The 16,651-nt window shown below is 36.9% G+C and overlaps 2 protein-coding genes across 2 annotated transcripts; one reads left to right on the top strand and one right to left on the bottom strand.

Moving 5' to 3' along the window:
- The first annotated feature begins 166 nt into the window (after positions 1-166).
- On the top strand, positions 167-9,041 carry LOC132558209 (leucine carboxyl methyltransferase 1-like). Its single transcript, XM_060222744.1, has 6 exons — positions 167-427; positions 1,346-1,529; positions 2,907-3,148; positions 3,814-3,923; positions 4,910-4,987; positions 7,960-9,041. Exons 1-6 carry the CDS (start codon positions 227-229, stop codon positions 8,081-8,083), a joined length of 939 nt encoding a protein of 312 aa, XP_060078727.1. The 5' UTR covers positions 167-226; the 3' UTR covers positions 8,084-9,041.
- A 3,862-nt stretch (positions 9,042-12,903) lies between these two features.
- Positions 12,904-16,334, bottom strand: LOC132558227 (zinc finger protein 69-like). The gene is made up of 2 exons (XM_060222768.1): positions 14,289-16,334; positions 12,904-13,870 (listed from the first exon to the last, which is right to left on the bottom strand). Exons 1-2 carry the CDS (start codon positions 16,332-16,334, stop codon positions 13,418-13,420), a joined length of 2,499 nt encoding a protein of 832 aa, XP_060078751.1. The 3' UTR covers positions 12,904-13,417.
- Positions 16,335-16,651: the final 317 nt, after the last annotated feature.

Here is a 16,651-nt window from a genome sequence, read left to right as displayed (position 1 = left end):
ATTGTCTTGCAGCATAATTTTTGACGTAATAATCATCTTAAAGTTTAAATTATGGATTTTGTTATCATTCAAATTGATACAACAGTTACATTCAAGTTATTGTTTAAAATACACAATTATCTAAAGCATGCGATGGCACACGAGAGTTCCAAAAATGTAAACTAATATGGCGGAAACAGGGCAAGTTCCATAGTTCTGTCAACTGACTTTTGCTGATTTTGAGATAATGGCAAATGAGGATGCTGTCAGAGCCACAAACGACGATGCAGCACAGTGTAAACGTTTTGCGGTTGAACGTGGGTACTGGGAAGATCCGTACATTTCTCTGCTAACGACAAAAGGTCAGGCGCGACATGCTCCAGAAATCAACAGAGGTTACTATGCCAGGGTGTCGGCTATGCGGACTTGCATTCACAGGTTTATAAAAGTATGTTCATCTAAAAGCATCTGAATTTGATTGAGCAGATAGCTATTTATGGTAGTATGGAGCCCGAACGCATCCTTATTTCAGAGATTGGGAGTCGCTTTACTAGTCGCAGTCAGGGTGAATTTCACTTTTGTCTTGTGGTATCTATGGGGACAAGTCGTTTCGGTACGAGGTTGTTTCGGTACTTCCAAAATATGTCGTTTCGGTACTTTTAAAAATGTTTTGATTTATGTAGTTAATTTGGTTTTTCAAGTGTTTTGCCATGAATAAATATTTCTCATTCCTTTACTGAAAAACTGCTTACTCAAAATGACACTCTAACTGTGTAAACCAATTTTGTAAGTACCAAAACGACTTCTGTAAGTACCGAAACAACTTCGTACTGAAATACAAGAATTTGTAGCTATAGCATGTCAGACTAGAGACTAAAGGGTTACTATTTTAAACTCTACTGGATGCACAATATTTTTCATTACGGGTCAACACATACATATGTACAAAAGATAACAAGCCATGAAATCATGTTGTTAAGTGTTTGCTTACCTCAGATTTAGGTATATGGTTCACTGCACTAAGCCCATGGTGGTTTGTATTTCTTAGAAAGCTGAGAAACAGACCAGTTGGTGCTGTCATAGTAATTCTCCTTAGGCTTTGCCTCAGTTGCTAAGGATTGCACATGAAGTGAATTTCACATCATGTTTTCCAGTGAGATAAGCTACCAACTGCTACACAGAGATGCTGCCTAAAAATGACTGTGACTGTTGACTGAGCGATTAGCCCAGCAATCATTAACAAATCTCTATACCACAGACTTAAGAAAATAATGACAAAATTTAATTCATTTTCATTTTATATCTAGTTTTTACAAAATTGTATCCCATATACATGTAAATGAATGTTGTATTTGTGTCATTACAGCTGACAGATTGTAAGTGCCAAATCATAAACTTGGGTGCAGGGTTTGATACCACATATTGGCTATTGAAAGACCAGCAATTATCTCCAAAGAATTATGTTGAAGTTGATTTTTCGATGGTGACATCGAGAAAGTGCCATCAGATCCGAAGGAATGAAGCGCTACTGAAAGCAATTGCAGGGGAAGGTATGTTGGTAATTTGGGAGTTTAAGTCACCTCTCATAATTGTAAAGGGATCATGTTAAATATACTGGAGATCTCTGTTTTGTAGGCCAGTCTCAGTCTGGAGACATGATGTACAAATTTTCAAAAGAATATATTGTATAGTAAACATTTTAAACCTACTCTTTCTGGTTCAAATATATAGAAGTTACACAAGTGAAAGAAACACTGTATACAACAACCACAGTTTTATGTGACCTGTTTCTACCATAATGAAAAATGCTATTCTGAAGTTGAATTCATCCGTTCTATACCTACCTGTGTTTTGTTTATGTCATCAGTTGGGACATAATAATATGACCTTTAGTAAAATGCTGCTAATTAATATGCAAAACTGACAATTTCAGAAACTGATGGAAATATTATAACTCATTAAAATTGTAACTAGAAATAAATTGATTTGTTATATGTTCAAATGAAAAAAGGATAGAAATCGAAACAAAATCAAATTATTGTAAAAATAATTGTGAAGTACTTATTGCACATTCTTATTTCTGTTAGTGCATGAAGTGCAAAGTTCATCCTGTCAGCCAATCAGAACATTCTAAACAGTTATACCACATGTAGTGTAACATGTATATTTAGGGGCATATTAGATATTTATGTTTGCATTTACACTGAACAAATTAAACAAATTTTCAGGGATGAAATATGTTCTTGAAAATATTTCAAAATAGGAAACAATTAATATTTGGGATTGGAAATACTTTTGATATGATTAAAAAAATTCATACTGATATAAAGAAGAATGGAGAACATAATTCATAGAATTGAGGTTATGATTTAACAATACAGCACTTTTCACATCTGCTTTCATCAATCATTATGTGGTGATGTTCACAACTGAATGTTCTATTTTGAATTTTTCCTAACTAGTGACTGTGCAATATTTTTTTATTATGCTTTGGTAGCAACGTATATTAGTTTCATGCTGATGTGAAAGAATAACAAAATTGCAAGCTGAATGAATGTGAAATAACACAACACATGTCCATGCACAGCAGAAAGTTAACATAATTCCATTGGTGAAGAAAAAGGATTTGTGACCTACAAGATAGTGTGTTGACCTGGACTCATCCAATCAATATCAAGTGGTCAAAGCTGGATTTTTTTTTTCATCAAGAAATGAAAAGAAAAAATCTGACGAATCATAAAGCAACATTTTTATACAAACAGTGAAAAAGGAATCATTACATTATAAGATCTCTGCTGTATCCTGTAATGTTGGTATAGTGTATCACCTGCAGGTTAGTTTTTTTTTCAAGCAGTATGATATTTATCACAGATATTTTAACTGATCATGAAATTAATGGCTTCAACAGCAATGTTTGTGTTATGTAGATGGAGAGGTCAAGATAAGCAAGACAGAGATCCATGCAACAGATTATCACCTCGTGTCGGCTAATCTACGCCATCTTGAGGAAGTGAAAGGAAAAGTAACAGAGTGTGGCATAGACACCTCCCTCCCCACTTTGTTTGTGACGGAATGTGTCCTTGTCTATGTCGACACAGATAGCACCAACAAAGTCCTAAAGTGGATTGCTGACACATTCCCAGTGACTTTGTTCCTTAATTATGAACAGGTGAGTGTTGTAATGAATTACGAAATACTGTAAAATTGATTAATTTTTTGTGTACCACAACTTTCTTTTAAATTTTTATTTTAAATTAAGAGCAGCCATGTATTCTGTGAAAATAAAAAACCCACAAAGGTTATTGCTTTTACAGTAGTTCAAATGTCTCATGTTTTCTGGACAGCAGAGGTAGATAGTATTGTCATAATATATACCGTATTTCCATACGGCTTCCAATTTTCCAGCTTTTGAGGAAATAGATAATGTGAATTATGAATTAATTGTATTTAGAAGACACAAAACCTGAAACAGTGTTACATTTATGTAAAGGAAAAAGGAATGTCATTGTACCTTAGATAATTAATAAATCATGTAAAAAATCTGATTACCAGCAAACAAGCCTTTAACTAAAAGGAAAACTCAAGAAAATAATGATTTAAATGTTCTTTATTTGGTGCAGTCAGATTTTAGGGCCAAATCACATTTTGCCAAATTAGTGCAGTGATAACACAAAAATTACCATTATAGAAGCATATGTAAACTTTTGATATACATTTCAGACTCCAAGAGTGTTTCACAGGTCTATACCTCTATGGTGTATGTTTCAGACTTGAATCAACAGTGTTTCATAAGACTATACTCCTCTGGTATTAATTTCATAACTATCTTCCTAGGTAAACATGACAGATCGTTTTGGCCAGGTGATGATAGATAATCTCAAGACCAGAGACTGTGTTCTTATGGGTGTGGAGGCATGTTCCAGCATGGACTCCCAGAAACAGAGGTAAGTCAGTCCTTATGGGTGTGGAGGCATGTTCCAGCATGGACTCCCAGAAACAGAGGTAAGTCGGTCCTTATGGGTGTGGAGGCATGTTCCAGCATGGACTCCCAGAAACAGAGGTAAGTCGGTCCTTATGGGTGTGGAGGCATGTTCCAGCATGGACTCCCAGAAACAGAGGTAAGTCAGTCCTTATGGGTGTGGAGGCATGTTCCAGCATGGACTCCCAGAAACAGAGGTAAGTCGGTCCTTATGGGTGTGGAGGCATGTTCTAGCATGGACTCCCAGAAACAGAGGTAAGTCAGTCCTTATGGTTGTGGAGGCCTGTTCCAGCATGGACTTCCAGAAACAGAGGTAAGTCGGTCCTTATGGGTGTGGAGGCCTGTTCCAGCATGGACTTCCAGAAACAGAGGTAAGTCGGTCCTTATGGGTGTGGAGGCATGTTCCAGCATGGACTCCCAGAAACAGAGGTAAGTCAGTCCTTATGGGTGTGGAGGCATGTTCCAGCATGGACTTCCAGAAACAGAGGTAAGTCAGTCCTTATGGGTGTGGAGGCATGTTCCAGCATGGACTCCCAGAAACAGAGGTAAGTCGGTCCTTATGGGTGTGGAGGCATGTTCCAGCATGGACTCCCAGAAACAGAGGTAAGTCAGTCCTTATGGGAGTGGAGGCATGTTCCAGCATGGACTCCCAGAAACAGAGGTAAGTCAGATCGTCATAGTAACCCATGTTTTTTCTTCACTGGTTTTGGATAAGACCTTTTTGTTACTTTCTTTGGATGGAAATTTTCAGGATTTCATATTTTAGTAATTTTGCTTTAATTTGAAGAACTTCAATTGGAAATGGGCCAATTATTTGCCTGCAAAAACCCTAAAAATATGTCACACAGAAACTCTAGTTTGCTATTTGTGACCAGGAGGTAGTTTTGAACAAAAGTGATTAAAGATAGTAATAATTTGAACTGCAGTCCTACTAACGTCTTGTGATTGCAGGTTTACCAGCCAAGGTTGGCAGGGAGCTGATGGCATGGATATGAGTCAGATCTACAAATGTTTGCCCGACTTACACAGGTACAGTCTAGATCTATGAAATATTATAACTGTAGGCCTGTCCTAAAATCAGATATAATTGTTTCCTAATACGGTACAGTCTGATATTTCTGTGTGAATGATTTCTCACTCACCAGACCCAAACAGCCAAGTTGACTTACAGTATACTGCGGTGTCCTTGTCTATCCCTTAACTGTGTTCCTAAAACCCACTACTAGTCATAAATGATTTACAGAATTTTGACCATGTCAGAAGCAATCTTGGGGGAAGGGTGATGGGTTCCAGCCCCCAGGGGCCTTAGGGGTTGGGCCAAAAGGGGAAATTTGAAAATCCTACTCCTGCTGTAGGGATGAATTTGCATAAATTTGGTCTGAAGTATTGTTAAGTGAACGTGAATCAATTGTGTATAAAAGTGGGTCTTCTCTCCCTGGGGCAGGAGGGGTGAGACGGATACTATAGGGTAAATAGAGCAAATTATTTAAAACCCTACTCCTCCTGTAGGAATGATTGGATTGTTCCTAACTTAGATCTAAAGCATTCTTAGGTCAATGGAAATCAATTTTGTATAAAAAGTGGGTTTCTGCTTCCCTGGTGCAGGTAGGTTGGGGCTCGGACCAATAGGGACAAAAGAGCAAATTCTTTAAAATCCTTCTCCTCCTGTGAAAATGATTGGATTTAGCCCAAATTTGGTCTGGAGCATTGCTGGGTAAAGGGAAATCAGTTTTGTATAAATGCAGAGTCTCGGCTTCTGTAGACAGGAGGGTTGGGCCAAATATGGGCAAAAGAGCAAAGTATCTAAAACCCTACTCCTTCTGTAGGGTAGATTGTTCCTAACTTAGGTCTAAAGCATTCTTAGGTTAATGGAAATCAATTTTGTATATATGGTGGATCTCTGCTTCTGTGATGCAGGTAGGGCCCAATAGGGAAATTACAGCAAATTATTTAAAACCCTACTCTTCCAGTAGGAATAATTGTATTTTCTCAACTTAGGTGTGAAGCATTCTTAGGTTAATGGAAATCAACTGTATGATTGGTTGGTTTCTGCCTCCCTGGGGCAGGAGGGGCTGGGCCCAATAAGGGGCAACAGAGCTCATGTTTTAAAATCCTAATCCTCTTTTAGGAATGATTGGATCTTGTCCAAATTGGGTCTGAAGTATGTTATGGTGAAGGAGAATCAACTTTGAATAAATGAAATATCTTTGAAGCAGTTGAGATCTTCAACCTATAACTATATGTCGCAATGATGAGGATTAAGAGATAAACACAATCATGATGTAAGAATTGGCCCCTGGGGTGTAGTTCCACATCTCAGAACTTAGTCTCTTGGTTACATCTTTGAAACAGTTGAGATCCCCACACATTTCTGTGAATGGGCCCATACATTGTATGACCTCTCTGAAACAGAGGTCACCAGAACCTTTTATTTTAACTGGGTTATATAAATGTCATATTTATAGGGGATATATAGATTGCAGCATTTGAAAGATTGTACAAACAAGTGAAGAGCACCTTTCAGTACGAATTTAGAATAAACTAAGACTAAAGAGAAACCATAACATGCCTGGGATAGGAGTTTTTTATTTATTGGCATATCAGAAACAAATGTTAAGTCTTGATTTGATTGAAAAAGACCTGATTGTCACAGACTTTCACTGTTGACACTTCCTAGCACTGTGAATGATCCTCACATATATAAAGTTATATTCTTCCTTGCTTTGTTCGTGTGAATATAAAATAATAATTATCTAATGAAAAAACAATTCAAACACAGAAATGGAATAAGTACTCACTGTAATCTCGAACGTTTGCCAAAAATGTCACAATAACAGACAGTCTTCATACCAAAACATCAAGAAAATAGAAATATATGCTGCATATGAATACTATAACTGCATTAAATTACACTCCAGGTACAAAGCTATATGAAAACAAATATTGTCTAACCTTAAATATCAAATGTAAATCATGTTGCCACTTCCTGAAAAAAAATTATTATTTGAAATATTCATCAGTTGTTTGCCACTAAAACTTAGCTGACCAATAATATACACCCTGTACTGACTACAGCGAGTCCTCGAATGACTCCACACCGGTGATGATGTCACGAAACCGCCCAGCACGTGCGTTCGCCTTTACCTGGAAACGCCTTTACATGTACGGACCATAATACACATGAAAATCATTTTATTAAGGGACTACTATCACTGATATACAACAAACAACTGGTGTCCATCCTGATTTGCATAAATTATAAGTTGATGTTTTAATTTATGACTTTTTACATACATACTACGAGTCTTACTCCTTCGGTATTATTGTTGTAGTGTTGGCTGTACAATATGTGTAGTGCTGGCTGTACAATATGTGTAGCACTGGCTGTACAATGTGTGTAGTGTTGGCTGTACAATGTGTGTAGTGCTGGCTGTACAATATGTGTAGCACTGGCTGTACAATGTGTGTAGTGCTGGCTGTACAATGTGTGTAGTGTTGGCTGTACAATGTGTGTAGTGCTGGCTGTACAATATGTGTAGCACTGGCTGTACAATGTGTGTAGTGCTGGCTGTACAATATGTGTAGCACTGGCTGTACAATGTGTGTAGTGCTGGCTGTACAATATGTGTAGCACTGGCTGTACAATGTGTGTAGTGTTGGCTGTACAATGTGTGTAGTGCTGGCTGTACAATATGTGTAGCACTGGCTGTACAATGTGTGTAGTGCTGGCTGTACAATGTGTGTAGTGTTGGCTGTACAATGTGTGTAGTGCTGGCTGTACAATATGTGTAGCACTGGCTGTACAATGTGTGTAGTGCTGGCTGTACAATATGTGTAGCACTGGCTGTACAATGTGTGTAGTGCTGGCTGTACAATATGTGTAGCACTGGCTGTACAATGTGTGTAGTGTTGGCTGTACAATATGTGTAGCACTGGCTGTACAATGCGTGTAGTGCTAGCTGTACAAAGTGTAATTCTAAATCTCAGTATTGATATTGTAGGATTGAGCGCATAGAGTTTATGGACGAGAAGGAACTTCTGGACCAGTTGCTAAGTCACTACTGTATAGTCTGGGCATGGAAAGATCCTCACGACCTTGGTCTCTGTGATATGACCTTCACTTGACCATGACCACTCCTTTGTGACCTTTGCTTCAGTACCATTTACCAAAGGACAGTTCATTTCAACTCTTGAACAAGTGCTCAAACCATGTGTATGCAAGAACTTTGTGTATGTAGGAATGTTTCTTGTATGTAAAAACATTGAATGCTTTAGCCACTTTTAAGCAATTGTATTATGTGATTTTGTTGAAATTTGTCTTATTGGTTGTGACTGTTTTAAAATCAATAATCTGTATTTAATATTAAGCCACGGTGTAAGTGACATGGATTCTTGTGACAATCAAATTTAAAAGAACAATTTGCTATTAGTCCTGGTGATCACAACACAAAGAATCTAGTCCAGTCATCAAATATTGTCGCCGGTTTCTGTATGACATTGTGATTTAATATTCTTGTTGAATGATGTACCTTACAGTCAAGCCTATCTTTAGAGGCTACTCAAACAAATTAGAGAAAATTGGCTTTTAATGGCAGGTTAACTTTATACAGGTTCGAGTACATATAATTCCACAAGTGATTCACAGTAATGTGTTTGTATATGAAATAAAACGCATGAATTATGGGGGTGTATTTTTGGGACTGGGACACCACCTATCCATTGATAAAATATTTTTAGGAATTCACCATTGTTCTTTAAAAAACTACTTTTTTTAGAATTTCCAACTGTTCTATAAATATGTATCTTTTAGAAGTTAACTTTCACATAGTTACATTAAAGTAGGTTTGAATTTTTAAAAATTTCATGATTTTCTAATGCTTTCTTAATAAACCAGCTTGCAATGTATTTGTAGCTTGAATTTCTCTCCATCTTGTGACACTGGAAGGTATCTTTTCCAAATTATCGGAGTAATATTGTGGTTGTTAACCATTGTAGTGTAGAGTAAGTGTATTATGTAACATGTCTTATTTATTTTGTTGTATGATGAATTCCATGTGTGCCAGAAATAAAGTATGAAATCAAAGTACTACTTTTTTCATTGATTCCATTCTGGCAAAACTCTATGAGAAAGAAATGAAAAGGAAACATTTCATAAAGTTTGTTCAATTGAATGACCTTGACTTTTCAAGATCACTGGGGTTAAATAATTGTTTTGAAATTTTATTACCCTGTGACATAATGCAATGAAGACATGTTCAGTTTTGAATAAACATGAATATTGCCTGAATAAACCCTACTAGTGGTGTATTCACTTTTTAGGTCACCTGAGCCAAAGGCTCATGGTGACCTATTGCCATCATGATTTGTCTGTCGTCGTGCGTCATTAACTTTTCACATATTCGACTTCTTCTCAAGAACCACTGAATGGATTTTGACCAAACTTGGCACAAAGCATCCCCATGGGAAGCCGCTTTAAGTTTGTGAAGAAAAGGGTGTGGCCCCAATAGGGGGAAAAAGGGGGTAAAATTAGGTAAATCTTTAAAAATCTTCTTCGCATGAACCAACAGTCAGATTAACCATGTCTAAACTTGATACGAATGTTCTACACAAGGTCCTGGCAAGTGTTCTAACTTTTTGGGGCGATTCAAAATCCAAGATGGCCACCCTGGCCTCTGTTTGGCTAAGATATTTTGGACTTCCTCTGAAGAACCACTGGGTGGATCATGTTCACACTTGGTACAGATGTTTAACACACGGTCCTGCACAAATGTTGTTACATTTTTGCAACATTTTAAAATCCCCAGATTATTGACATATATTCCTCAGGTGACTGTTAAGGCCCCTTGGGCCTCTTGTGATTATAAGCCAATATTTTAACCTTTTGACCAGATAGCACTCAATAACCCAGATACCAGGACTGTAAGCTTTTCAGTTTTGAAGAAGCATTTACATGTCTATAGGTTCTCCTTACTAGAAGACACCACCAGGTAAGTTGACAATTCATACTTGTGCCAGCATGTTTCTTAGGAGGCTAAGAAATGGCATGCAATGGGCCACCCTAATGTTGTGCGTAATGCAGACTCCAGCTACAAAGACATTCTGCTTCAAAACGATCCTAGCTGTCAACAGGGAAATTAATCCAGCCATCGAACAAAGGTGAGATGTGACATGAATGGAATCTTCAGTACTGAGGCTTAAAACAGAATAAAACAACAAATCAAACCTTTCCAGTTTTTCTGAGATTCATTTTATGAAGATAAATGCAATAAACACCATAACCTAACACCAAATCAGACATAAAATAATATCTATTTACCTGTGTATTCTGACACTAGGATACAGCATTGATTTACCTGTATAATCTGACAATGTAACCATACACCAAATCAGACATAAAATAATATCTATTTACCTGTGTATTCTGACACTGGGACACAGCATTGATTTACCTGTATAATCTGACACCTGTAAAACATTAATGAACTTGTATAATCTGATACCCTTTGGGATATGATCTATTTACTTGCTGTATTTGTCATGATGTGAGATACTAAAGTATCAAATTACCTGTGTAATCTGATGCCTTTCAAAAATAGCATTAATTTACCTTTTTGATTGGACACCCTGTGAGAAACAACTTTCAAAATGATGAGAAAGACAGAATCACTGTGTAATTATTGAATGATAGTTTAATAAAACAATGTTATATACAAAAATTGTAGAATCATCAAGTTCTTTGACAAATTACAGTCTGCTAAGTACAGCTATTGGGCAAGATTGATAACAAGTGCTTCTGAAGAAATACTGATCACAGATATGAATGAGTGGTTGATTTGAACAGACCGATTTCAGTAAAATAATATGATAGATGACAAACATTGCAACTTGGCACAAGCTCATAAGACAGCCAGGAAATTAATAAACATCAAACACAACCTCAAAATGATGTAAACTCCAAATAATCAAATTGAAAAACATTTTAATGTTAAATTAAATACTTCATCACTATGTTTACCATTTTATGTCAAAAACATACAAACTGTACAAACCAAGTGGTAAGTCAGCTACCTTTTCACTGTTGGCTCTGAAAAATAATATTGTCCATTTATATGTACAGAAGTCTGCTACAGGTTGTGGTCTTAATGATGTGGGTATTTGTATCCAGAGCCAAACTAGATATTGTGATTGCCAGTAAACACAGAATCAATGTCTCTCCGCCCATGTGAAAGATTTTTATTTAATTCATCAACGGTCCTACATTCCAACCTATCAGGTTTCTCAGTCTGGTTGCTATGACAACAAAACTCAGTTCCTTGTCTTTTAATACACTTGAATACAAAAAAGAACAATGTTTCAACCCATCAGAAACCTTATGTAGCTAAGTTGCTAGAGACATCATCTAGGATGACATTAGTTGCACTGTGTATTGCCACAGATCCACACCAAACTTAGGCAAAGATTTACTCTAACTGGACAAGCACATTTGATTATAATTCTATTCACATGACTTGTGCCTGAACAGCAATCCCATTTTAAATATGCTCACATTTACATATATAGCTGATAAGAATGGAAGTTATTCAAGAAAAAAAAAGCATGACTGTATTCATATTTTCAAAAATAACTCACATGACCTTTGACCCTTAGACCTGAAAACCCATCCCATGATGCAACCACTTCATACAGGCAAACTACATACCAAATATGGTTATGATAAATCAGATCAGCTACAGCCTACTGAAAACAAATTATGTTCCTGTTATTCTATTTTCAACAATTCATGTGACCTTAAACCTACGACCAGGAAAAGTTACGAGTCCTTTCCATACAAACAAGGTGTGTGCCAAATATGGACATGATTAACTTGTCCGCCGAGAGGGTGGAAACCCGTAATAATGGATGAAAAACCTGTTAAATAAATAACACAGAAGAACAGAAGTTTTCAAAAGTTGACACTAATGAAGGAAAGACATAGTTATTATCAACAACGTTACAACCATATAACTCAATGAATATGATTCCAACATGTAACATAGATGTCCAGAGATTCATATATTGCGAAGAAAACAAATTCTGAACGATAGTAATTTTCATGCCATTCAAAGGCAAAACATCTATGAAAGTGCTATCTATTATGGCCAGTAATTAATGATCACTGAAAGTTGTAATCACTGGTAAGCATCATCTTATTATTGTTAGGATTGTCCTTGTATAAAAATACTCAGTTTTGCTATTGTTACATTTGCCCTAAAATTTCAATAAAAAATCATGTCAGTATTGATTATTTGCTGACCTTTAGCTTCTGGATGTTCTGTGACAAAATGGAGGATAGAGTCCACATATACAGTATCCCTCAAATATTTCAGAAAATGGCATACTTTTGACTACTAAAGACTAGAACTGTCCTCATGGGGCCAACTTATACCCTCCCCTCACTTGATTTTGGGGGCGGGAGGGTGGGAGCTGAGCATGTTTGTACAAATAATCAATGATGGACAAGTCCATGGAAAGCTTTCGATGTTGGATATTATCATAAAAACAAAACATGAGCAAATATAAAGAAGTTAACAAAAAAGTATGGAGGAACTATATGTATAAAAATTTCCTGAGTTGGACTGTTTAGCTAAAGTTAACCTTCGAACATCGGAGATAACCCAACCTGACATAGATAATACACATTTGCAATGTATTTGGATTATAGCCAGTATTGTTGAAATCAATTATGTAGTTAAGGAGGAGTAGCTGGTAAATTGTTATATCTACAGACGGACAGATAACTTGACTCCAGTATACCTCCCCCACTCCTGATTTTGTTACTGACCTCATCTGTTAAAAAATCTGTGACCAGAGTCAAGATACTGTAGAACTTTTGATGATCACTTTAATTTCAAAAACAACACAAATGAAATGGTTTTCAAGAGAAAAAGAAAAAAAACCGTGTTAAAACACAAGATAAAAATTTACTCATATCTCAAAATCAGCTTTAACTGAATAAATAAACATCACATAAAAATATTCCCTGGTGTACAACAAACTTCATATTCAGCTAAACATCAAACTTTTGTTAAAGGACCTTGTAAAAATTTTAAAATGTGTCATAAAAATCAAAGCATTCGTTAGTAGACCTACATGTAGATAGTTCACAGTGAATGGCTTGTTTAAACAGATCTGATTTTTGATGAGTTTCGCCACCTGGGTACATTATATATACATTAAGTTGTTCTAACTTCCAAGTGCTGAAAGCATTCACTGAGAAATGCATGTAAATCATGTTTAATTCTGTTGGTTCAATTCAGGGATTGCAGTGATGTAAAATGGTTAAACAATATCATTGAAAAAATAACTCTGGATTCAAGCAAAGTTTTTGTTTCTATTTTTTCAGAATGATCTAAAAATTTCAAATCCTTGTTCTATATCAGATATTTCATCTGTCCATCAACTGGAGAGGTCTTTTGTTCATTATTCCACAGAACCAGATGGTATTTCAGCACTGTTAGGAGTGTCCATAACAATGGAAGAAAATTCAATGTTTTCAGAAGATACTTCCACATTGTTTGAGCAAACTTCTGTCTCCATGTGGACATTGTCAATGACGATATTGGAACTGACTGTTTGGAGATCTCCCACACCAATGCCAACTCCCTGTGGTATATAAGTTAACGTCTGGCCATCAGATGTACTCAGTTCCACTTCACCGCCCTCGGACAGTTGAAGTGATTGTTCTGCAGCCAGCAGCAGACTGGACAACTCTTGTGACACCACTGCAGTTTCCCCATCCTCTTGTAACTGAACATAGTGGATAGTGTTGTTACCACTAGCAACCTCTAACAGGACTGAGGCTGCTTCAGCCAAAGTGTCTCCAGTCTTCGTCTCAGCAACTTCAACACACTCCTTGTACTCACCACTGTTTACCTATAAAATCAATGATACTCAAATCAGGCAAGTTACGGTAAATGTTGTCATACTGCTTACATGCTTGAATGATTCTGGAAAGGTTGTATCGAAACAATTATGATAAATTTACACAATATAATATCAAACTTTAAAGCATTTCTAAAGTTATTTTCCAGGTTTAATTTCCAACTACTGGAGAAATCTACTGAATTTATCACCCCTTGAAGACCCATGTACATTTTGAGGTCTCCGTGAAGTAGCTATTGGTTCTAGATCTCAATACAGATTATCAGAAACCTTCATGCATGATCGACTTCACTGTTTTTCTTTTTTATCTTTTTACCTGGTCACCTGGGCAATTTGAATAGCCCACCGTCAAGAGAAGGTGGGCTAAAAATCAGTAAACATGGAAAAGCCAAAATATTACACAAAATACCTGCATATCTGCATTTTCCCTGATACTCTGTGTTTGGGTGGATCTCTCCCCTTTAATTGTCCCCTCTGACAGTGAGTCGTCAATGGCTTCCTCCTCCTGCATATCATTATGGGCCTTTTTTAAATGGTTGGTGAGGAAGTGTTTCTCCAGAAAGCCCTGACAACAGTGTTCACACATGAATGGGAACTCTGTCCCATGATCAATATGCATGTGTTCCACCATTTTCGTTTTATAACAGAAGCTAAGACTACAGTGCGAGCAGTAGAACAAATCTTCAGAGTTGCGGCCATACTTAAACCTTCCCCTTTTGACATCTAGGACTTTGATATCAGACATGTTATGTGCTTGAGCCATGTGTTCCTCTAGTAATTTCCGTCGACCCAACCCTATCTTACATTGAGGACATCTAAATGGATATATATTGAGGTGGACTTTCTGCACATGACTAACCATTGCACTTTTCAGATTAAATCCTTTCCCACAATACGAGCAATGAAAGTTTTCTTTCACAGGTCCATGTACTATTTTCAAGTGTCTCTGGTAATTACATTCATACCAGAACCCCTTTCCACAGGTTGGACATACAAGCCGTTTTGACTCATCTGATCCATGAATACGTTCATGTCGGGTTAGTTGGGATTTCCGGGCAAATTTTTTGTTACACACTTTACAAATTATGTTCATTTTCCCTTCATGTATTTCCTCAATGTGCTGTTTGAGGGTCATTGCCCACTTGAATTTAGCAGGACAGTGATGGCAAAGATGTGGCTGTCCTTTCACCCCATGTACAGCAAGTGTGTGATTACGGAGGCTTTGAATGTTTTTATACATCTTTTTACATACTTTACATTTTACTGTTTCATTTCGAAAGTGATACCTATTCTCATGAATTTGTAGTTGAATACGATCTACACAACTTGTGTTACATATACGACATGTCACAATCTTTAGTTCCTTGAGTTGGTCCAAATATTCTTCTACATCCTCCTCCTTCATGTGCCAACGCCGCACATGACAATCTACACCAGTATAATCACAAAACATTTTAGCACAGTATTTGCAAGATTCACTTCGCACATTATTTCTCTGTCTTCTTTTATATATTGGTATATTGTCTCCAAGATCAATGACTTTTCTTACTTTGCGTGGAATTTCCATCTTGAATTTTTTGCGAGGCCTTCCTGGTTTTCTCTTCTGAGTCCATTCATTATCGGTTGAACTGTCATGACCAATTTTGCCAATGCTTTGATCATCATTTACAACATCTGAATTGTTGTTTGATTTAGGGATAGCCTCTTCATTTGATGCTATAGAAACAGAATCTGGCAATATCATTTTTTCTGGATCAACTTCAGTTTTTATTTCAGTCTTAAATGAAGTTTGATAAATTTTTTCTTCTACATTATCACCTATGCCCTTTTCTGCTCGCATAATGACAGATGAGAGTTTGACTCCTCTAAGACCATAACGGCATCCTGTATCTGAAACAAGGCCACATGTAGCAGTGCTACTAGGGGAAACAGAATTTTGTTTCCGAACCTCATCCTTGTTTTCCTTATTAGTTGAATCTTTACGCGGCCTACCTCTCTTCCTTTTGACTGGTATATGTGTGTCTGTAAAATTCGATGAGGTCCCAATTCTGTCGATGGAGCTGGCATCCACTGATTCATGTGTACTTACAGCATTGTCATGCACAAAAGTACTTTCCACTGGTAACGTTTTCCGTTCTGAGCTCGGACCCCCTTCCTGAATGACAACTGATCTTGTAATTTCTGGAAAATTACAAACGATTTTACCTTCTAGGATATTGAACTTGACGCTCTTGACAGATATCAGGATGACTTTCTGTTTTTCTCCTCCTCCAACTTTATAGCTTGTAGTGTTAGATTGGGTTGCAATGCTAGTTGTTTTTGTATCATAATCTTTAGCAACCCATTGGATAACGTCCGCATTTTCACTTTCATGAGCCAACAACGACTCTTTCAAGAAAGAAAGGGGGAAAGTAATATCCAAGCTTGAAAATGTGTTGACTGAAACCGCTTCCATCGTCTAAAACAATGCGGCAACGGTTTATTTTTCATTACAGCTGACACTCGAGCTTCTGCTTAAGTTGGTCAAGCGTCCCCTCGCTGAAACATTTTCAAGACGTAGAAAATTACCGAAAAGTAGCTACCGTTGCGGTAAAGGAGGGATAAATGAAAACTGAGATGATTGATTTTGAACAGAATATTGAATCAGATATTAAAAATGTACTTCCAAATGAATAAGCTTTCTTTTGAAATATTTTCTTATCACAACTCATTACATGACGAGAAACCTTTTTTACGACATCAGTACACGTTGAATCCAAAGCAGACGAGTTG

This window comes from Ylistrum balloti, unplaced genomic scaffold, assembly GCF_031769215.1.
Source record: "Ylistrum balloti isolate Yb309-2 unplaced genomic scaffold, AGI_CSIRO_Ybal_v1 Utg370772, whole genome shotgun sequence".
Classification (NCBI taxonomy): Eukaryota; Metazoa; Mollusca; class Bivalvia; order Pectinida; family Pectinidae; genus Ylistrum; species Ylistrum balloti.
This window is presented reverse-complemented; position numbering and strand designations above follow the sequence as displayed.